Here is a 24,841-nt window from a genome sequence, read left to right as displayed (position 1 = left end):
TGAAGGGGATTATGTCCGGATATACAAAAATACATGAAGGGGATTTTGTCCAAAGGGGATTATGTCCGTACACCGAAAATTGAGGTGCCATACGATTCCTGTCCCTAGAAAGTATTACAAACTTTGCTTTTGCGGAGTTCACTTTTAAATTCCACACATTACAATATTCTAGCATAGCATTTAATGCAGTCTGAAGCTCATCTGCATTTTCTGATAAAATTACAGTATCAGCAGAAAGAGTCTAAAAAAACACCTCTACAGTAGAGTAAATCCTCATTACTTAATAAACTTTTCACATCATCAGCAAGTGTATACAGCTATACCAGCATATTTTTCAGACATAATCTATGCAAGATCATTTCTAAAAAATAATGAAAACAACACGGATGAAAGATTTTCACCTTCTCTTACGCCAGCATTACTTGCAAAAAAAAATTGAAATGATGACTTTGCGAAGCAAAATTACAAAAAAAGTTGTGCTAAATTCAATTCTTTAGGTCCGTACAAAAAACTTGGAACCAGTCCTTTTCAATGGATGCCGCCATACTAAACGAATGTCTTATTTTACGGCGATTAATTTCTATAAATACAGCTTTGTGTTAACTTGTATTAAAAAAATTCAACAAAATTTTAACTTTGAATAAAGTCAACCAGGGAAGTATCATATTGTCTTAGCGTATTATATCATGGACGAGACAAAATCACCAACTTCTTCGATGGAGTCGACCGGGGATACAAGTCGGCTCTTGAAAGAATTGCTAGATCTTCAGAAATCAACAGGTTTGTGCCATTTCCACTGTATAGATTATTTCTTTCGAAGTTAGAATACAGGAGAAGTGAATTTGAAATTACAACATTAGTGAGAAATTAAGTCAAATAATTTAGAATTCATAAGTGGATACAAATTGGATGTGTCATTTTCGGATATGATATTGCAGAAAATAAAAGGTTGATAAGGAAATAAAAAAAGAACACAAGGGTTTAGATAAGCACCAAATAAATTAGCCTGTAAATGAGGTTGCCTTGAAATATTATTACTTCATGGCAAAGCAACGTCATACCGAAAATACTCATAAGCTTATAGCAAAATAATTTTAATAAAGGAAAATCTTGGGGAAAGGTTAAAAACGTAAGTCTGTGTATAAATGCATTACTTCTGAGCTCTTCATGACCAAAAGTAAAAAAAACGTCTTTTAACAGGCTGGAGAAAATGCCCGATCGGGCTTATGTCATAAAAAAATCATATTTCTAGAAATTAAATAAGGATATTTCTTTTAAACTTTGTTTGTTTAAAGAGAATAATATTTGACATAAACAGAAAGAAAAATATTTGTCTACTGTCACTTTTGTGAGATTTATTTCCCTTTTTTCATGTTTTTATAACACATAATTTTTGAAGTCCTTAAAAAGAATGTTACGTATGCAAAGTGTAGAACAAAATAGGTTAAATAACTTCTTTATACTCTAATTCATTGCGCCAACACCTGTCAGCATACATTTCTTTCAGTTTTCAGAGAAAACTTAAAAGTATAATGTTCAGTGTCAAAGAATTTTCAAAATATTAATGCCAGAAACAGAATATTTTATCCAAATATATAGAATAAAGGTATTGACGCAATAATCTAGAACAAAATGAGGTTGTTGGACACATTTCTATTTAGAATTTTACATTACAATTTAATTTTTATGAACTTCAAATATTTTGTTTCTAGAAAATGGGAAAAAGAGAAATAATTCTAAGAAAATAAAAGATAACCAAAATAACTTCAATTTTGATTTGTATCATATACAGGGTTGTCATTAAGAGGCGGCAGGAGGCCAAAATGCCTGTCTCAAATGCATTATGGGCCGCCTCAAAATTAAGAAAACACTCTTTGTTATGCATGATAAAGACAGAAATGACCGCCTCAATTTCAAAACAAACCTTCTGCAAAAAATGTTAATGACAACCCTGATATATCAATGCTTAATAAACAAAACAAGTTAGAAAGAAACATATTAATTATTTTTTATAGAAATATGATATATTTATGTCTTAGCCCGATCACGCATTTTCACCAGCCTGTTTAACAAAATTAACTGTCACAGGGTTTGAAACAAACATGGAATACACGGTCACGGATTGACAGTTTCCGAACAAGCAGACGACAGGCTATTCTTAGCAGTAGAATTGCTAGTAAATGTAATCGGTTGCTTATCTCACTGTATAAAACACCATAAAATGGTCTGAACAAGGGAAACAACTCGCATTTTTCTCTCAATATACCTCGGTTATTTAAGTAGTTCATATAGAGACTGTCAATGACAGTCTTGACTTCAGGCCAAGCTAGTGAAGGGGAGGACCATATAATGATGAAGATTGCCCTTGTCTGCATTGGCCTGATGTCATGTTGTCTGTCTGTAGACTGGTTAAACTTGAATATAGGGGTTTCTGTGTCCTATGGACTATAGAATTCATGGCATATATACAAGACTATAATATACAAATATTTAGTATTTAGAATTCATGAGAGATGCCAGACATTTGCTTAAATTTAACTTGTCCAATGTCATACCATAGCAATTATATGTTTAATAATAATAATACAGTTTAAAAATAGGGATTTTTTCCAGGATTTTTGGAACATGACCTATACCCATGGCATTGGGAATTTCAGCGATGTTTGGGAAAAATTGCATAACTGAAATTTTGCATTGATTAAATGAATGCAAACAATCACTGTCTAGGATGGCATCTTCAAACATTTAAGCACTATTATAGTGTTGAAGCCCTTATTTTCAAAGATTTTAGAATTCTTTATTCAATATTTTTATTTTGTAACTCTCAACTGGGAATATTTTCCCGAGGATCGGGAAATAATATACTATTTTCAATTGGGAATATGACCCAATAACGGCTATAAAATAAGCCAAAAAAAAAAATCCCTGAAAAAATCAGTTGGATTCTAAATGTACAAAAGAGTTAGATACTGAATGTACAAAAAATGTTTTTTGCTAAAACTTGTTTACAATTTCTATTTTCAAAGTTGTGTACACAGAATTTTGGATAAATTTAAAGTTTATGAGTTAAAAGTATTGAAATTTATCATTTTTATCTTTTTCTACAGCATCATCTATGATGAGTATCGATAGATCAGTGACTATAGGTGATAGGTAAGTTTGAAGATTATTTCAAAATTTGTTTCAACTGTATATTAAGTCAGAATCAGATTGAAAATCTTTAAAATGCAGATAAAAGTTACCTTTCATGGAAGAATTTACTTAAAAATTGTATTACGAAATTAAATTGTTCATACAAAACTAAATATTTGTTATATTTGGGTTTTGAAAAAGCCTTAAGATCTGTAAAAATGTTATCTTGGATATCTGTTGAAGATCAGACTTGTTTATACAAAAGATAACAAAAAAAGGTTTCTTCTTGTTTCAGCAATGAGATCTTGCATTCAATACCTAGTATGGGACAAACAACTGGAGACGGCACTGACCCTACTCTTACAGAATTAATAAAGACCATGTATGATGAGGGAGCCCATCATCAACTAATGTATGTTACAATACATTGCATCTGATTGTTTTCAGAGATATTAATTAAACAACCTTGAAAGTTAATTTTAGTAGCATGTAAATATACCCCTTTCATTTTAATAAAGACAGTCCTATGGTGGTCTATGATCTAGATGGGAAATTCTAGTTAGTGAAATTGGGTGATTAATCTTGTTTGTATTTATAATTTTTAGCACACTACAAGGGACAGATACAGCCAACAGTTTCAGTGTTTATGGTCAGGAGGTGGATATAATATCTAGCAAACAGGTGGCAAAATCTCAGTCATTGTCTGGCTCGACCGGATCTAACAAGGTAATAGCTTTAAATGTTGCAGCATATTCAATTTTTTAAGTCAACATTCAGGTTATCATATTGATTTATTTGAATTTCAGGAACCAGAGATATAACTTTGATATCAAGTCAACATTTTGTAACACTTTTGTTACTTGATAGCATTGCTAGAATGTACATTGATGATGTAATTGAATTGTTGGACCTTTTTTCTCTATCATTTTATGGAATTTACTGGCCTTGTTTCGAATTTGAAGGTCAAAATAAAACATTTTAGAAGCCAACATAATAGTTTTGTCATATCTTTACTAGTGGTATTCATTCTGTCAGACTTTGCCTTTACTGCTGATACATCAAATTGAGATTATATTTATCATAGATATTGTATTTTTCACAGGTAAAGATAACACCTGTAGTGAATTATGACTGGGAGAACAGAGCTTATATAGGAAATCTTGTAGCTGTTCACAGGGGAAATGTATTTGTGGCTTATGTCTTGAAAGGTACTGCATTTATTACATGTATTATAAATAATTCTAAAACACAACCCTGCTCAAACTAAACGTGATTTAGCCTTGGTCATCAGTATAGTCTGGCGAGGCTCTGTACTGTTATCAGACCAACTTAAAATTTTGATATCTTGATATTACTTTATATTGATAATTGACTGTACCAAAAAAGGAAGTTGGATATGTCCATTTAAGAAATTAAGTATTTTAAAGGTTGATATTCATTGTCTCTTTGTCGTAGTTATAGTATGTACTGGTAGGTTGTTTTTACTTATTATTAATTTTTAAATGTGAACCATTCTTGATTGAAAGAACCCTGACAATGCTACAGGAGTTCCGAGTATGCACTAAATCATGGAGTATTGAAAATGTCCATGGGCTTTACTGAAAATAAAGCCAAAATATGATTGCATATGACCAAATATTCAGCACTTGGAAATGTAGTAATGCAATTGAAGTGTAGTAATTTGTTTGTAAAATTTAATTTTATATCATAGGATTTATGTTATTGATTTCCTTTCTATTGATATTTTAACCATACATTGTTACTTTAAGATAGTTCATTAAGACCTATGAAATCTGAATACTTTTAAAAATATGTAGGATAATGCTTTGATTATCTTGGTACAGCTTTTACTTTAACAACAATTTTTGTAAAACTTATTTTTTTGTACATTTTTTTGTCACTTGAGAGTGTTTTCTGTTGTGATACCAATTATTTGTGAAAATACCAATATAGTTGCATGTATACTCATTAAAGTTTAGCAGCCAATAGTATTGAAACCATGACTTTGCTATAAATTTGATAGAGAGTAATGTTTATTATATTACCATCTGCTGATATTAATCTTCTCATCATTTTATTATCAGGCAAGACTGGAGGTGTGGTAAGAATAACAAACAGAAGGACAGCAGAGCGTCATTTGTTAAAAGATTTTGTGGGGCGTGTAATAGATCTAGCGTTCGCTCACACTGATGATATTCTGCTTGCCGTGGTAGATGAAATAGGAAATCTCTGTGTTTATGAGCTTAAACAAGTGACAGATGATGGCAAAATAACGTATCCTTTCATTAAAATTGTTATCTGGTTTTTGCAGGTAGTGTAAGATTTGTGTTGTTTGAAAGATTTTAGTCTTGTCATGGTCCTTATTTCTGATAATAAATACATTAATCTCTATATCAGTTAAAATTAATTCAGAATACTCAGGTTTACGACATTTGAGTGATTTATAACTGGCTTTGAATGTCTGAATTGTTTTCTGCTTCATACATATCCTTGTTACAAAACCTGAAATATTAGAACTATATTTAGAAAATATATTTGTTTTGTTGTTGTTGTTTTGTTCTTGTTTTTTTATTCATCACGAAATAGAAAAGTTGATGATTATTCATTTTAAAGGAGAATTATTCTTAACAATACATAGTTCCTCGATGCTGTTACATATACAACGTCCGGAGACAACTCTGGTGAGTGAGTATCATCGTGTAATATGGTGTCCGTATATACCCGACGATGCTGATGATAGTAGTGCCACAGATTCCAGCACCCAGGATAATGCCAGCCGTGTACTTGTTCTTACAAATGATGAAAAGGTATGACCATTTGTTGTTTGTTTTATAATGTTCTGTCCTAAAAATTGACCTTATTGATCTAGAAATCTTAACAGTTTAGAAGACTTAGTTGAGACAAAATCTATTGGCAGTATTTCTGATGAATAGTTTTATCTTGGTTTTTCTGTGACAGTGCTATTTGCTACAAAGTTTGTTTCAGTATCCTAAATACAAAGATTTGACACAAACGATTGCATACAAATACTACTTAATTTTGGATCATTTACAATTCCATGATGATCATTGTTCCTATTCTGAAAATAGAACAACAGTATAGAATTATATGACTTATCAAGATTGTAATTATGCCCAGCCATAAAATGATTAAATGACAGTATCAAAAGTAGTGATGGCAACCAGATGAAATTTGTCCCAATCGATCATCGGTTCAATCCGATGGGACATAATCGATTTATTTTTTAATAAAGTCGCGTTTAAAAGAAATAGGGAAGTAAAATTTCTTCCCAAGACAGTTGATTATATTCAGTAACATGGACTTCATTTAGCACTTTTCAACACAGTTTTAACCTTATATAGTCATAATTTTACGAAACAGATTTTATTAGATTTTATTTTTCAATGGATGTCAAATAATAACATTCACATCACATTATATTACTATTGTTTACATCACTTATTGATCCTGTTCTGGACCTCTGTATACCCGAGATGTAGAAACCGGATTGCAATAGAAGATCAAAAGTCATGTAAAGGTATGTTTGTCTGTAAATTATATATATTTTCTTATATTCCTATATACTGAATAGGGTGAAGCATGTATTAATTTATATGGATTTTGGCAGTAAGTGAGGGTAATGCAAGTAATTTCGCAATCATTGCATTATATTTCAGTTTTTTAGACCTTGGCCCAAACATGAGCATTATAATAGGCTTGCAGTTTATTGATTAAATGGAATGTAATTATAGGGATGTTGCTGGTGTGACTGGATTTTCAAATAACTTTACTAAAATAACTTGGAATGTATTTCATTATTGATCTTCTACAGCTAAATTTTTAAAAATTCAACTGCACACTGATAATTACAATGAAGTGATTATGGTTTCCAACTTTAAAGCATTTGCTTTTGGCAGCTATGGGTTGAATTCTGTCAGGACTATAAGTTTTGTCATTCATGTGAGAAAGCTATTCAGCTAGCTTACAGAAATGTTTTGGCTCTTAGCTTCTACCCAGGTGCCCACTTGTGACTGGAATAATGCAATTAGAGTACTGTTACAAGCTGGAAAGTTGTCTCAATACCTTTACAATAATGATATGACCTTAAACCAAATAGTTGAATATCTGTTGAAATATTTATGCATAAAAAATGCTGATTTCTATTAGTAAAGTAATATATTTATGTGTGTGTGTTACAGCCCATCATGGACGCAGCATTCTCTCCTGATGGCACTGCTCTAGCTACAGCCAGTATTGATGGTGAAGTGAAGTTCTTCCAGGTGTACATGCATGAACAAACTTCTCCCAGGTAAAATTATAGTGCTAAAACAACCATTTGTTAGATAACTTACACACCAAGCACTTTGAAGGGAAGTTTCTAGGAAATATTGATTCTATTCAATTACATGTGAATAAAAGAAAAAAGCCACACAGTTGAATTGTGCCTTTATGCAGTATTGTAGGGAATATTCATAACATAGATTGCATAAAGATGGGAGGTGAAGAGTGACTACAGGGGAACCTAGAGAAAGTTCAGCCCAGCTATTTTCAAAAACCCTGTTTTCTAAAAATTTAACCAGTACATTTAGTTCTGATAAATTTTCTCAAAGTGGTTCCTTTTTAAACTCTAAAAACCCTTTTTTCACAATCAGCTAAAATAGAATGGTAAAAATAAACTTTTAAATAGAATTTTATCTCAAAACCCGGCTACATTGAAATTCATTTTTTATCTTTAATCAAAAAATCTTTCCTATTTTTCAGATGTTTACACCAGTGGAAACCACACAATGGAAAGCCAATGTCTTGTTTGTTCTTTTTAGATGATCATAAAAACTGCAGCCCTGAGTAAGTTTTGTGCATGCTTTTTCATGCTTCTTCTATACAAGAGAAGAGAAGTTAAAAATAAGTAAATAAACTGAGAAATCATGTAATATAAGCAGCATGTTAATGCCATTACAGCATTTCAAAGGATTAATTTGGAGAAGTTATCTGTAAATTTGATACTCATGGTATGGCGTCATAGAATTCTGATTTTTTAACTGCCTGATAAAACTTTAATGAAACACTTGTTCAGGCCAATGTTTAGTATTAAAACATTAAAAATAGTGTATAGAATCATGAACTTGTTCCATTGTTCAGTTATAGGGCAGTCTTTGTTACAACTCGGCTGTTATTTTTATATGCTAACTACACATCTATTGTACATTAATTTACCATGTTAACAACAAAATCATATTTTGACTTCTGGTTTTTATCTACATGTCAGTAAGAGTAAATGTGGAATTTTTAATTTTTCAGTTGCTCAATTTTTTGGAAAATTTTTTTTAACTTTCCAGCATACAAACCAGGAGATTAAAAAACTGGAAGTTTTTAGCGTGTACTGGTCTTCCAAACAATCAGGTAATTTAAACTATTTTAGACAACCTTTAGTGTGGTTCAACATTTTAATTACCCCCTTTTTCAACATGCCCAAAAATTTTTTTTTTCTTTGTCAATGCAATGTTGAAGTGAATAAATTGAATGACGACTTTTACTGGCAGATAGGTATCTGTAAATTAGGTTTCAAAATTTAAGATATTTACATGTGACTGGAACTATTGGTGTCCCAAACGAATAACATTGAAAAATAATTTGAAAAATGTCACATAAAGCTATGTAAAAATCTCTCTCCCTATTTAGTTGTGTTACATCTTCTTTTCTTAATTTAAGCCCCTTTGTGATAAATTTTGGATTGAATAATTACCATACTTTCTTCCTCTTTTCCCCTAAATGAAGTGCAATCTTAAGTAATTTTATAACTATAATTTTGATGTGTTATTTGTGCAGGTTTCTGTGTCCCAGGATGGGCCCGTCTAATTTTTTAGTGTGGGCCATGTATGAAAGCTTCCATAGACCTGGTAGTGGCCAAATTCTTTGTTCTTTCTGATAAAAAAGAAATGTAATGTATATTAATTACTACAATAGTTAATGCTATTTGGTATTTTCCCCCATTATAATTATATAAATCTTTATCATTAAAATTTGAATTGAGATTTTGCACCATTTACTTCATTGTTTTTTTTATTTTACCCTAGCTAAATACCAAGCATTTTCCAGAAATGAACTTGTTTATTTTCTCATTTAAAGAAACATGTTCAAATTAGAAAAAAAAGAGTTATCATAAGTATCTAGTTCCTTCACAATCATTGGTACATTTCATGTTCTTATTTTATCAGTCATTTTTTTTTTTGCCTACCAAAATAGCCCTTTGAAGTCCTTTCATATTTAATATTTGTCATTGTACACAGGTCCTGTATGTGCTACAAATTCATCAAGATAGTGAACAGAATACTGCTCATGTAAGCTCAGTATCAGAGTTTACTTTAGCCCAGCCTTGCCTGAGCTTTGCTATATTAGATGCTGGTTACAAAGAGATTAAAAAAGTCTAAGGGAGATGACTCTCATCTAGATGAAATAACTACAGGTATGTCATATAAACTACATTATATGTATTGTCAGCATCTCATACTTTTAATTTGGTTGTTGAAATTTCTTAAGCTTATACTGAATATTTCTGACTTCAAACAGAACAAGGTAATGAAGATTATGCAGTTTAATGGTTAAAGGAAGTCCAAAAGTCTGAAAACAGTTCTTGCCTCCCGAGGCACTTAAAACAGAAAAATATATGAAATATATAAGAAGTACAAATCTAAAATCAATTTTTGTATGATTCTTAGCCTGATTTGAACTAAAAACATTCAAAGGCTTTTCATTTTGAGGTCATTTTGCATTGTGAAAATGATTTTTCTGGGAAAAAAAACAGAGTGAGCAAATGATCTGAAATTTGGCATTAATTGATCTAGTCCTACATCAAATGGTACAAAATCTCAAAAAAAAATTATCCAGTCTCATGTCCAAAAATCACAGTGGAGTCACTTTAAAAGACTTCAGCTTTTTATCTCATTAAACAAGTATCAAATATATAAGGTGCTTATAGACCTTGTGAAACGGTAGAACAACTTATTATATCTTCTGATTTTTCAGGAGAGATCATAAAGGAAGATGTTGATGATGAAGATAAGAAGGTTGAACAAAACACATCCAGTATCTCTGTACAGATTAAACTTTACACCGTCCATCCAAAGGCCTTACAGGAATTGCTCATCAGGTTCAAACCCGAGTCCTCCGCCCCACAGCCCCCACCACCATCTGTCAGCTCAGTATCACAGAGTGAAGGTGGGATGGTAGATGGGCTCTCTGACATCAGCATGAACATGGAAGGTAGTGGAGAACATAACAAGAGTGATTCTTTCTCCGGAGCTGTCACAGAACATGCCCTGGGACAACCTGTGCTTCTAACTCCAGATGCTTTTACTTCTAGTCCTAGGTATATAGATACTGTGACCATTACAGTATTGTTGGTTAACTCTTATTATTGTAAGTCTTATCTATTTCCATTTGACTGTTTTGAATGTAAAATTATTCTCAAACAATTGATGTTGGTATTCATGGTTTGACTTTATTGCTTAAATGTCATATTGTATTTTCCGTCACAGAAAGCAATATCCAGAGGACAGTATGCTAGATGGTGTCCGAGGCAGTATGTCTAGCACCAGCAGTTTTACCCAGGTATCTGCTATGAATGATGACTTCCTGTCACCAAGGAGCAGCTCTGGTAGCACCATTACCCAGACTCCAACCACGCCAAAAAATGGAGCCCAGTCCCCAGCTACATCCAAAAGTGAAACAACACCATCCTCTATCCCGCTCCCACCTATTTCTTCCAGTGAAGAGCATGAACTTGCTACTCCCACCTCCACTGCTAGAGAGCCAGAAGTAAGGGAAGCTACTCCAACACCTGAGGAGACACAGGAAGTAGATGATTTCTTCCAGCAGCAGACGACCGAGAAGCGCGACTTGCAGGTTAGTGATAAATTGATAGATTTGCTGCAATCTTTATATAGATAACTTTTATATACATCAAAATATTGTCATTAAAGTTATAATTTGCTCAATTTTGATATAAGAAAATATTGATTATCGTACACAGTCTCTTTGTTAATATGAAATAAATATGTTTAGACTTCACACAAAGTAGATATGTTATGTTTAAAATTCTACACACTACAGGTGGTCGCAATATCAATATGAAGTGTCATTAAAAAAACTTGCTGGCACTTTTTTTATCAGAAAAGACAAACTTTACTTGGACTATAATAGAGAACGGAGCTTCCCATACATAGTTTGCTCATTCTTGTATTCAAATTAGACATACTCAGTAAGAATTTCATAGATTTAATAAATTTCTTTGATTTAAATATTTTCCTCAACCATGAGCATAGTACATCTTTAAACACATTCAGTATTATGATAGGTCATGTAAGTGTGGAGGGTGTTTGTAATGTCTCTATCATTTAATGTTATAGATGGTATCATTGGACAGTACACAAAGTACAGGGGCATATGAAGTATCAGAAGGAAGAATACATGGCAAGTCACAGAGTTCCTATGACGAGATGGATGAGGAAGTGGCCGAGGTCATGGGAGAGGACCAGGACGGGTATTCTGAGGGGCCAACCGAGGGTACACAACCATTTGAGGAAAGGGAGGTCAGTGAATAGCAGATCAATTGATTCACAAATGTGTCAGAAAAAGTTAAATAAGTTAAATAGATTATTTTAAAAAAAGATGAAGTAGAAAAAAACAAAACCAAGATCTCTTATAAGTAGTGCTTTTAGTACTTGACTTTTGAGTTAGAAATATTGCCAATAAAACCATAATTAGTAACTTCAGGTACAGTTGTGGTCTGTTTAATCTCCAGTTACAATATAAATCTAAAACTTGTTAAAACAATTGGGATGCAAAAGTGTTATTTTGGTCACATTTCCATGGGATTAAATTAAAACAAAATGACTTCTTCTAGTGATTTAGATGTTCAACTTTTGAAAAGTTAAAAAGAAATAGTCTCACCCTGGTGAATTTTTGCAATAAACTTGTTCTGCTTTATAAGGCTTTTGAGGTGCAAAACCTGAAAATAGAAAAATAATATTTCTTACATAGATCAACTAGGGCACTTAAAACAGAAAGGTATGCAAAACAGTTATGAAATATAGATGTTCTCCGATGAAAATTAAAAATTAAATGTTTGTGCGCTTTTTAGCCTGTTTTGAGTTGGAAGCATTTAAACTCTTTATGTTTTGGACTGTTTTGTTTTTTTTACAATCAGAAAAATAATTCTGAAAATGTGGACTGTTCTAAAATCTGAAACACAAGCCCAGACCTATTTCAAATGGAACATAAACATAAAAAATATTAACAATCTTGTTACCGGTATGTCGAAAACCTCAGTGGAGTCTCAATAATTTGGAATCTAACATATTTCTAATGTTAAAAATGTGCAGGTAACAATGTAGAGTCTAGAGCTAGAATATTTCTTGGTGTTTTTTTTTAATATGTTTATGTATCATTACAGGATACTGGTCAAGTAGGTGAGAGTACAGAATCAAGTTTGAGGATGTGGCCTAAACCACCTGATGTTGGAGGCTCAATCAATGAGTAAGTTTTTCATTTGTGATTTTATTCGGGTATTTAAGTTGTATGAATTAAATTATTAAGTAATTTGCTATGCGGGTCATATTTCACAATTTATTACGAAGAATAGGGACAGCTATTTTACTTGGCATGGGGCGTCACACTTCAGTTATGTTTTCGTATGCAAGTTGGTATCTTGAAAAACACCTATTTGAGAGCAAAACAGGAGGTCATGGTCCAGGGCCCATTACTCAATCTGACAGAATTATGGCCCTTTTTGATCATAGAAAAAAATCTGCATAATACAGGCTCTTCTTTTACTATCAAGCACTGAGAATACTGGAGCACACTGTCCTGACAACCTCTGTTATAGAAAATTAGAGTTTATGTGTGTCTTTCTTTCATTTCTAGAAAATTTATTTCAAAATAACATGTGAAGAAACTTATTAGGAATTTTTATTCTCCAGCTGAAAAAAACAACAAAAAATCTCCATTTAAGCATTAGAATACCACCTTTTGACATAAGTACTTATTTCAGAAAGAAAAACAGTTTGCTTTGTGATATCAGTAATAAATTGAAATTGTGCAAATATTTAATACTTTGCTCTCTTATAATAGAGTCGTTGGACCAATGCTCGACGCATACCAATGCTAGGCGTAAAAAATATTTCTTTAGAATATCTGAAAATGTTACAATTTATTCAGTATGTTTTCTTCATAAGATAAAAGAAGATTTTATTCGAAAAACAAACCTGTATCATGTTGTACTGTACGCCAAGCTATGGTACAATTTAACGCAAACCGCACTTGTTTATCCGGACTATCTATAGCTCCCACTATGTACTTCATTATGTGATTAGTGAAGTTTACACAATGGCTATTTAAAACAATATCATCGGTCTTGAAAATGGACATATAACATTGAGATTTGTTGATGTTGATTTGAATTTGTCATATCAAATATAGTATTTTTATGCCGTGCATTGGTCCATCCACTCTAGTGATGTTTATGTATTGGGCCTCTGTGTTTGAGTGGTAAAGGGTGCCTACTTAGAAAAATTGCTGACTTAGAATGTTCTTGATTTGGGTTTGAATCCTGACAGGGTTTCTGTTGTGTGAAGAAGCAATCAAACTAACTTACAGAAAATTGGTAGTGAATTAATGTACAAAGGGGCACATGAGGTCTTCCATCAGTAATACTGTATAGTCGCATTATGGCTTAAAGTTATATTTAATAAAATTACCCTTAAACCAGAATTTTTTTCAAAATTGTATGTTGTAATACATCTGTAGGGTTGGAGATGTTGATGACACAGAGAATGTTGATGAAGAGGAAGAAGAAGGTGAAGATGATGACGACGATGATGATGATGTAGTGGTTGAAGAAGAAGAGGAGAATGTAGTGGAGGGCGAGTCGGAGGGAGAAAAAGAGGGCGATGCTGATGAGGAAATAGAAGAGGAGATAGAGGAGGAACAAGAACCCTCCGAGGAAAGGTTAGTGAACTTTCTAACCTATAAAATATTTGAATATTTTCACATCTCAGGAATTCATTAATTCACTCAAAACAGACATTCTACACAAAAGGCAACTTTTTTAAAGATATTTTTTAAAAAATGAAAAAATTATCTAAGACCCAATAGAATGTTGACTATGCTGTAAAAATTTTGGATTGATAATATCTGTTGTGTGTTGTAGTTTTGATGTTCCTCCCTAGAATATCTGCCCATTGAGTGGCAACAAGACTTGCCGAATTGCTTCTCATGGGCATATTCCCAAAGGGTGGTGAGTAGCCAGAGCTATTGTGCTCAGCCTGGTGTCGCCATCACACTTTGCTTAAGTTTTTGCATTCAAGTTGGTATGTGTATCTACAAAACAAATAAAGGCAATGAGTTGAAACTTCACACACTTGTTCTCTGTGATTATCTAACATGATGGGTGGGCACTGGTCCCATAACTCTGAGTTACATAACTCAGTGTAATGCCTCATTTCTTACTGTCAAGCTCTGAGAATAGTCAAGCCTGCTGTCCTCATACAGATTTTGTTACATACCGGTAGGTGAACTAGCAAACAACTTCACTTTGAAGATTTAAATTAGATTAACTTAGATATACATATACATGTTATATTGCTATTTTGTTACAGTATGGATAACAAGAGGGAACCAATGGCAGCTCCTGTTGCAGGATCGGGCTATTCCTCTTCACCAAGGTAAACCTTTACTTTAAATATTGAACATTTATTCTTTAATAAAAAGTTGTTCTAAAATCTGCATTTACAAACAAAAACTTTTAATACATTTTAAAACAAAAGCTACTTATATGTGACTTTTTTTCAATAAAAAGCCACTATTTGTGCATTTTAAAACAAAAATCATTAATTTGAACAATTTTTAACAAAAACCACTACTATAAAACTAGCCGTATGCTATCAGCCAATGTTAATTGAGAGATGTCTCTAACCTTAGCATGTATATCCAGAGTTTTGTTTTGTGATCTTCATAGTGCATAGTTTTCAAAGCTGATTATGAAATTATTAAGATGAATTGTTTTTGTATCAATAGAGACAATAGACCAGTTGAAGTGAGAGAAATACACAGAGAGACTATTAGAGAAGTGTTTGACACAGCAGAAATACAGAAGGTGCATTTGAATGTTCTATTTTTCATATAGAAGACTGGTCAATTTGTGCTTTTAAGTGTATTAGCAATGAGTGTGTTTGTTTGTTTTGGGTTTTACGTCACATCGACACAGTATAGGTCATATCGCGACGTTCCAGCTTTACTGGTGGAGGAAGACCTCAGGTGCCCTTCCATGCATTATTTCAGGCTCGAACGGGCACCTGAGTAGAACCACCGATGTTCCGTAAGCTAGCTGGGTAGAGCAATGATTGTGTGTTGATTTACCGATGTCACCAATATAGAGCCAGGTTAGCCTGTACATCAATGCAGGCTGATTAGACCATGTCTATGTTTTGTTGGTTATTTAATTTTAGTGTTTTCCTGTTGAAACCTATCATATTGATAATGAGTAGGTCAGAATCATTATATGTCATTTATACCAATGTAGTGGGATAATTGTAAAAAAACTGACCTAGGGTCAAATCAAATGTTTCTGGTGTTGAATAAAGACTTTACAGTATGTTCGAGATGAATAAATGGTTGTTATGCTGTTCTTATTACCAAAAGATAATATCTGAAAAATTATGTCGCATAACCTTATTCATGGCTGTACTTACTTGCATAATAAAGCTTGAAAATGATATGCCTACATTTTTAGTGTCTAAAAGAATTTATGAATTTTATTTCATTTCAACTTAAGTAATTACTGTAGTGTTATGATATTTACACAATAATTATCTTATTGTTTAGAGAGTGATAACAAAATTTATTATTTTTGTTACAGTTACATTCCAGTATGGCTGCCATACTTCAAGCTATACAGAATCAACAACAACAACTGGAATTTCTGAAACACAATATGTCTGCTCAACAAGAAAATTATCTTGAGGTAAATCAAAATTTACAGTATAGCCTCTGCAGAGCAACCCCCCTTTGGAAGACGAGAGGTGTTGCTGAGAGGTGTTGTTGTAGAGAGGTTAAATCTATTTTGAAATTTTACCTTGGAAAATTTGAAACTGTTGTTGTACAGAGGTAGTTGCTGCACAGAGGTAGTTGTTGTACAGAGGTAGTTCTGTGTATTTTCCAGTGTTTCTTTTCAAATTTCCATAAACTAAACGTTTACCATTGTTACTGCCTCAAAAAAAGTCAGGCCTTTTCCTGCCTATTTGGAAAAGAAACATGTATTTCTTTGTGAAATTATAAACTTCTATTGTTATTGTGATCCATTACTTTTTATTTCAATCAAAACTTGCTATAGAGTATTTTCTGTTGAGGGATCAGGTCAATTTGGAACAATTATGAATTATATGATAATTGTGTTGTTGTTTTAGTTACGACGTCGGCAGCTAGAACAGGAACAGTTACATCAGGTATCGGAAGGTGCTCAGCCAAGTATAGAGGAACATCTTGGTAAACTAGAGAACATTGTTACATCAAGGGTAGAAAGATTGTTTAACCAACACTCACAGAAAGAAAATATCCTTTTAACAAATCTTTATAAGACGACTAGATTTGTACACAATTAAAATTGACCTGCTGTTAGAACTGTTTATTGTTAAAATATAGGATTTCAGAGAGAAAATATCCATCGACCCTTTGACAACTAAATTTTTCAATAAACTTCCTTTGTTATAAATTTACATACTGTCAGTTTTTGTGTCGCCTCTACGGAGGCGACATATAGGGATCACTTCTCCGTCGTCTGACTGTCCGTCTGTCTGTCTGTCTGTCCGTCACAATACTTGTCCGGACTACTCCTCATAAACTACTGGTGCAATTTCATCCAAACTTTACAGGAATGATCAGTACCAAGTCTAGTTGTGCATATTGTCAGCATTTTCCGGTTCAATGATTTTTGTCAGAGTTATGGCCCTTTAATAATTTTTAAAGTTTGTCCAGACTACTTCTCTTATACCACTAATGCAATTTCAATGAAACTTTACAGGATTGATCTGTAGCTCAAGTCCTTGCGCATATTGCACGGGTTTTCCTGTTGAATGATTTTTGGCCGAGTTATGGCCCTTTGATAAAAAGGTGTTTTTTTTCTGTGTGTTGCCAGATACACAAAAGCTTGTCCCCACTACTCCTCATAAACTACTGGTGCAATTTCATATACAAATGTCTCCTAAAATTAGCAAGTAAATATCAAAACATTGGACAGTTCCTTTTTCCAACTGAAAGTCATTAAAGTACCATATACAAATTAAACATGATAGAAATTAAGATACTACTAAACCCGCTTTCAAAAGTGGTACAAAGATTTAAAAAGAAAGAAAAATTCCTATTATGAAGTAAAATACTTAGTAAAATTAATAGGGGGCAGACTAAGTTACTTACTATGGCAACATATTTTGTATTATGATAACCTTAACGCATGTTAACATCAGAGAGTACAGGATATATTGAGACAAGCAGAGGCTCGTGATGAACGTAAGCAAGAGAGATTACAGAATACAGTAGCTACGTCACTCGCACAGGCAGTAAACAGTCACATGGATAAAGTAGTTCGTAGCACTATTGTTCCCAGTAAGTCGCTATAGTAAAAGCATATTAGAATTTATATTTTTGTAGAAATAATATTTTCTATTATTAACATTTGATCAAAACTATTTCTATAAAAAGATTTTTCATACATCTTTATAGATTAAATATTTTGGTCTACATACAATTTGGATGTGGAAACAGTTTTCCTTTTTCTTTTTATCGATGTGTATTTTTCATTCTGAAAACAAGTTGCCTCCCTTCATTCATTCTAATGTAGATTTAGTGTAAAATTCTGGCATCTCTTTTATCACATGCATGTTACAATTGTTATGCACTAAATCCTTAAAAATTTGGGGGGACAATTTATGCAAGTAAGTACTGTTATTGAGCTATTAAAACAATGTGTGATAAGAAAGTATTTGTCTGCTGTAGAAAAGAATAGAATTTTATTGAAGAAGATGTCCAAGTGTTGAAGTTAAAAGAATTTTTTTGCATCATTGAAGTGAAATTTTATCAGAGATGATTGATTGTTAGTGTGTTTTATCTATCCTGTGTATTAACTATATTATGTAGGTATAACAAAAGTATTGGAACCTGTAAAAGACCAGATACATCAAGACATGACACAGAAACTGACAGCAGCTGATTCCCTCATCAGAGAAAATGCTTCCCACATTGCCAAGACATTCAGATCACGGGTATGTGTTTATTGTTGTAATGAATTTTGGCTGGGTATATTGGTAACATGGATAAAGACCACATGGGTTTGCATGTCTGTTGATTAGCTTAACTTGTTGAGAAAAAGGTTCTTCTTGGTGAAGGATTATATGAAAAGAAATGCCATGTTTGCATTTTTAGTTCAAATTCATGTAATTATATTTATGAACAGTTTCCATATTTATAGATGATGAATTGGTTCATACAGTTTACCAGAACTATTTTGAATGTATTAAGATTGTTGAATTAATTTGATTGAGGCGGGTGTGTGTTTCAGATATTTTCTGATCATTATGAAGGAATTTTTTTGAAAATCTTGTTAAAGACTGAAGTTTGAGTTTAATTTTAATTCTTTCACAAAAATTAGTCTTGACAGACTGCTAAGGATAAGATTGCATTTTCTGCCTTTAGCAGTTGTATGGAGATATACAACCTGCTTCTACTTGTTAATTTTGGAACTATTGTGAAGTCTTTTTTGAGCGCTACAGTTCAAATGAACAATATAGGGTCATGACACTTGTCTTTTTGATGGATCTTCTGTGGAATTACAGGAAACTTGTACAATTTATACCATTAATCTTAGATTTACAATATTCCATTGTTTTCTAGCAAACAGTAGAGGCTGTGGGTGTGGCAGCAGGCAATGCCATACAGGCACCAATGCAGGCTGCATATCGAGAAGCATTCCAGAATATTGTTATACCTTCATTTGAGAGAACTACACAAAACATGTACCAGCAAGTTACAGATACCTTCCAGAGGGGTACAAAAGAATGTAAGTTTGAGCTTGTTTTGTCTTTATTAGTCGGGTTAAATTTTAATGTTCTAGTCACCATGACAATGTGATAATAAGCTTCCGGACTTGCCATCTTTTTTTAGTGGTGTGAAATTACAACTGTAAATTATTTATACACAAGCATGCTATCAAGTTCTCATACAAGGCTGATACTGACTGTAAGATAATTGACATAAAACCTTGCTATTTTGACCAAATCATTTGTAAGTGAGTTAACTATGAAGATGTGTAACAAGTTTGGTACCCGGTTTGTGTAATGCTTAGAATTGCCTGTATCCTTGAAATTGAAAATTCACCCTTGTACTCATGCAGAGTAATATTGACAGCAGAATATGCTGCAAAAGTCAATGGGAAACTTATGTTTATCGTTAAGTCGCTCAGTTGTTATTTTTTGCTATAACTTTTTTAGTTTTAAAGGTTTCTGCCTCAAACTTCAAATACATAAATCCTTAATAGATTCAAGCTGTATCCTGGTATCTGATCTTACTTTACAGATACTAGACAACTGGAATCACATCTCGACAGTATTCGACAGAAACATGTAGAAGCACGTGATCCAGTTGTAGCAGAATTACGAAAACTTACTGATTCCTTCCAAACCTCAGCTGAACAAATGAAATCTCATGTGATAGCAACAATACAATCTCAACTCAGTAATGAAGTCCATAAATCTCTATCAAGGTAAATGTTCTATATTTTAATACCTTTTTTTCCATGTGGGGAAAACAAGTTTGCTGGTGGTATATTTTTCCATTTTGGTCCCTGTTTGTGCCTGGAATGTAACTCAGAGGGGAAACTTGTAGGAAAGCTAGAAAGTCATCACATGTCTTTGGCAGTGTTGTGACTTAAAACTAAACAGATGAAGAAAAAGATGTCCTATCTGTTACAGTGATCATAAGTCATATTTTCAGATAGAGATAGGATAAAACAGCAGAATAAGTTTTATGAATATGTCTCTGTAAGTTTCATACAATAATGGAAAGTTAAATGAACTTATCTGAAATTTCCATGGCAAGTGACAGTGGCATTTATGTACATTTAAAATAACCGTAAGCTTTTTTGGCTAATTAGAATTTAACTTGTATAGTTCTTATTGTGAAAATACTTATAAGTTTCATATAAAGTATCAGGCCTGCATTCCATTCTAGCATCATATGTACTGCAGGGTTCTAAATTTAAAGTATGAAAATGCCATTTTATTAACAGTCTATGCGAAAGACTTCTGAGTTTTACTGGACAGTAGGTCCTGTAAACTAATAATTTTTACTAGACCAAACATGATTTTACTGGACCGAAAAAAACCTGATTGGTATAGCATTTTGAGTCACTTGATAAGTGTCAGCAGTCAAAAAATTTGTGTACAAAAAGAAAACTATATTATCAACAAAGTGAAGTTATCTTTTTTTACCACAATCAAAATGTAAACATAAATATTGTTATACATGTATTCAATGGATTTTGCTATTTAAACTTTAATTCCATACAGACTATATACTAGCAAAATGAGAGGGTAAATTTCAGCAAAAGTCTGGCATATGTAAACAGAATTATATACATGTATATCGGTAATTTAGTGAAGTTGACAGATTAATTGTTCAATGATTTTGGTACCTTCACAGTATAGTTTAATTTTTGTCAACATCTTGGACGATCCTTCATAGCTAAACAGTTGAGCACACGTGTAATTAAGCATTACTCTAAGTCTGTGGATTAAAGACGTAAATTGTTCCAATTAATACACTGACACTTTCATCTGTGTAAACAAACTAATAGCCGGTGACCTTTCACATCTGGGCCGCTTATGTAATTTACGCGGCCGCTTATTGACTTTTAATTGTACTAGTTGTCGGATATTTTTATCTTACGTAGTTACATAAAAGTTTGCATTATGAGAATGCATAACAGTTGACAAGCATTGCACGAGCTTATATTGTGTAATGACAATATTTTGATATGTTTTGAATTTAGGTAAATGATTGGCCTTTGCAAAATGTTGAATGTAAGGTTTTTAATAAAAAACCTTAACTCTTTACAGGACCGTCGGGCCGTCAATACATATATTTTTACCGGACCTTCTGAATTTTTACCGGTCAGGGCCGACGGTCTTTCGGAAAGACTGTATTAATTTGTGTAGTTAAGCTGTTGTAATTGTTTATTCAAGAAAAGGTAAATGTGTTGTACTTATCTAACAGGTTACAAGATGATATGTCCCAGTATGTGAGGGAAGCTGTGAGGGAAGAGGTAGCGGTTGCTATGAGGGAGCAGGGAAGCTCCATCAGTGATAGTGTTCTTAATGCTATGAGGTCAGGGGCAGTGACACCAATGAGAGCGACCCCTGACCCTCAGGTAGAGAAAACACACATACTGAATCTGTTACGACAAGGGCAGCTAAATGCAGCATTTCAGCAGGTAAGTGGAGCAAAGTTTATGCTATTAATATCCAAGGCTTCCGTTAATGGAAGTTTGGGAGTTATTTACTCCATGATTTTGGCTTGTGACTTCCAAAATTTATTGCTTTTCCTTCTTTACCTATATAATGTGACTTCCAATATCAGAGATTTGTAGTCTTTGAAACTTAATGGAAGCCCTGGATATCACAAGCATTTATGTTGGCTAAAACATTTTGTAGTTTTGCTGTTCTTTACTTCGTCTGACATTTCCCCTTATATTTTGTACAATGTACTTACTGAGTCTTGCATTTCAACATAAACCATAAAAACTTCATGAATATGCAGATACATGTACAAGTATAAAGTAAAGATTTATATAGAATTTTAATAAAGACTTCTTATTTTACTAGAAGAAAGACTACTTATCAAGGAAAAATGTCCTTAAGTATTAGAAAAGGCTTTTATCTTTGTTCAATTGAAATGAGATAACTTGAGAGTGCCTATATGTGGAAATTTATTGGTTTATTTTATGATTTAACAAGATATATATTTCTTGATCAAAATAGGTGAATACTAGCATAAGAGGTAAAACAAGAGAATGAGCAAATGATTAATGATTTGAATCAAGTATACAATATTTATGATGTTAATTTCAGGCATTGTCAGCGGCTAACCTTGAACTTGTGATGAGTCTATGTGAGACAGTAAATCCATCACAAGTTTTCAACCAGCAACCATGTCCGTTACATCAGCCTGTCCTCCTATCACTCATACAGCAGCTGTCAGCTGATCTAGAGAATCATACAGATCTTAAATACAAGTAAGTCTCACCCTGTCATAGTTTGTGTCCAATGAGAAACCATCATAGTATAGCTGTGAGTCAGTTTAATTTCTCACGGTTTCAAATTGAGAAAAAATGCGTAAAGGGGCCGTAACTCAATCTGTAGAGCTCCAGAACTGGTTTTCCAAAGGTCTCTGGTTCAAGTTTTAATTTGACTTTTCTCACTCTTTGACACCAAGGCTAACTTAGTTAGTTATCTCATAATATTTTGTCTTGAATATTAAAGAAGAATGCCTCTTATATTTTATGAAAATGTAGAAAGTGATAAAATTCATAGAGTGATTAAGTTAAAAGATTTTAGCTATTCAAATTACTTAAAGACCTTAGAAATCTTTTTTAAAAGGTTGGTAAAAGAATATTTTGGAACATGCCACTTTTTCTCACAAATCAGCATCAAATAACTTTTTTTTGTTTCACTTAATAAACTAAAAACATTCAGAACTATTGCCTTGTCTTTAAATGCATATGTATTGTGATTCCTCCAGTTTGTTGCCAAGGGAGGTTACTATGATATATGTTTTGAATTATCGAATTATCTCCCTCACTTGTTTAATTACCTCCCTTACTGGTTATTGAAAGCAAGATTTTCAATTCATTGTTGAGTACTGAGAAAAAAGAGCATGCTGCTTTATGATTTTTTTTTCCAAATGATTATGCTCATTTATATGTAAACAAATTGTTGTAGGTTTATTTAACAAGAATTTTCTCTATAATTTTTCAGATACTTGGAAGAAGCTGTGATGAACCTTGACCCCCATGATTCTGTCACACAGGAACATATGAAAGGAGTGTTGTATGCCCTAAACCAAAAACTAAGAATATATATCCCAGCTCACCCTAATGACAAGGTGACAAGATCACTGAAAATGTTACTCATGGCCTCAGAGTCCTTGATCAAATAAATTGGTGCTTTCTTCTTCATTACTATCATTCATAAATGGTGTAAAAGTAAAAATTGATGATTTAAAGTGTGAAAATGGTAAAATATGAGAAAATTGGAAAATGAAGTGTGATGGTTCAAGGATCTGAAGTTCAAAAGACTGGAGTAGTTAATAATTGAAAGGACTTGGTGAACTATAAAAGGTTTTTAAAAAAACATTCAATCTTCAAATGTAACATGATGTGTCTGTTAATTTAAGAACAGAATAATCAGTTCAGCATTCATTTTGTAGAATCCATGTTATTGTTTAATCACCTTTATCAGTTGCAAGTTCAAAATAGTTCAAGACTTGTATTAGCATATTCTGTTAGAAGTTTGTATTCTTATTAATGTTAACAAATAAATAATATGTACTGATATAATTCACAGGAGAGTAAAACTGTACCCTGTTAGTTGATACTATTATGTTTATTATTTGACTTAATAAATGATTTGGCAACATTATGCTGTTAGTAAGATTTTTTTTCTTAAGAGTTGACCTTGTTTTGTTGTTTTCTTTTTACAAAGATTTTCAAATAATGTCAGTTTGTTGTTAGATCTGTGTTACATATCAACAGTACTAACTTAAAAGGTAATAAAGTGAAACTTGTGCTTAGTTTTTAGTTTTGTCTTAAGATTATTTTTTTTGGAGATATTTTTGATTAAATGCCTCATTTAGTTGTAGGTTCATTTTAGTTGAGCAGTTAAGAGTTATGTAGGTTTTGTACACAGTACCAAAGTTATTTCATATTTTGTTACAATGTAGTTTTGTATATATTTTTGTTTTAACTGAGAATAGAAAATTAGCAGATGGCTAAATTAAAGTATTAAAAACTCATTAAAACTGTCGTTGATCATTTTATCAAAGAAAACTTTGATAATCATATATATATTCAACTTACCTTATTTACCTTGATTGTTGTTGGACTTGAGAGTTTTAGAGTGTGTCACATATCGGTGTGTCCCACAATATTTGGCTCTTTGTGTCTCCTTTAATTAATTCCCCGCCCCATGGTATTGTGGTTGCAGTCACATATTTTCATTCATTAGGACCTCGGATATACTATATCTGATCAAAATGTTAAGCTACATGTAGTTGTCCAGGCATCAGAGACGAAAGATCCTAAACCCTGTCTTTTTATGCCCTAGGCATACTTCAATGGACAACTGTGGTGTTAAACTGGTGAAATATTTTAAAATTACTTGATCTTCAAGACTGAAATACTTGACCAAGTTGTTTTCACTTTTCCTCTTTCATCTATTGTGGCACCAAGAATGATAAACTGATGATCTATTGTCGCTTGAGGTCTTCAGCTGCATAATAATATCTCAAAAATATGTTGTACATATAATTTTCCCATCACTGTCACCACCATCAATATGTCTAGTTGTAGCATACAACTTTTAGAGAAATTGTACATGTAAACTAACCC

General features: G+C 32.6%; 1 protein-coding gene across 1 annotated transcript; it reads left to right on the top strand.

The window, feature by feature from the left end:
- Positions 1-513: 513 nt before the first annotated feature.
- Positions 514-24,249, top strand: LOC132723292 (enhancer of mRNA-decapping protein 4-like). The gene is given in 32 exon segments (XM_060707966.1): positions 514-780; positions 3,108-3,153; positions 3,428-3,544; positions 3,738-3,858; positions 4,235-4,340; positions 5,217-5,406; positions 5,771-5,963; positions 6,587-6,670; positions 7,332-7,441; positions 7,894-7,977; positions 8,484-8,532; positions 8,692-8,747; positions 8,956-8,998; positions 9,000-9,069; positions 9,418-9,553; positions 9,555-9,595; positions 10,156-10,498; positions 10,668-11,034; positions 11,538-11,720; positions 12,584-12,666; positions 13,936-14,136; positions 14,787-14,852; positions 15,205-15,283; positions 16,046-16,150; positions 16,593-16,739; positions 17,646-17,787; positions 18,319-18,443; positions 19,072-19,237; positions 19,753-19,939; positions 21,451-21,667; positions 22,305-22,468; positions 23,211-24,249. Coding segments are annotated over 32 exon segments (4,296 nt in total). The 5' UTR covers positions 514-686; the 3' UTR covers positions 23,392-24,249.
- Positions 24,250-24,841: the final 592 nt, after the last annotated feature.

This window comes from Ruditapes philippinarum, unplaced genomic scaffold (genome assembly GCF_026571515.1).
Source record: "Ruditapes philippinarum isolate M1 unplaced genomic scaffold, ASM2657151v2 ctg2128_1_1_1_1, whole genome shotgun sequence".
Taxonomy (NCBI): Eukaryota; Metazoa; Mollusca; class Bivalvia; order Venerida; family Veneridae; genus Ruditapes; species Ruditapes philippinarum.
Note: the sequence above shows the minus strand (reverse complement) of the source record. Positions and strands in the feature narration are given on the sequence as shown.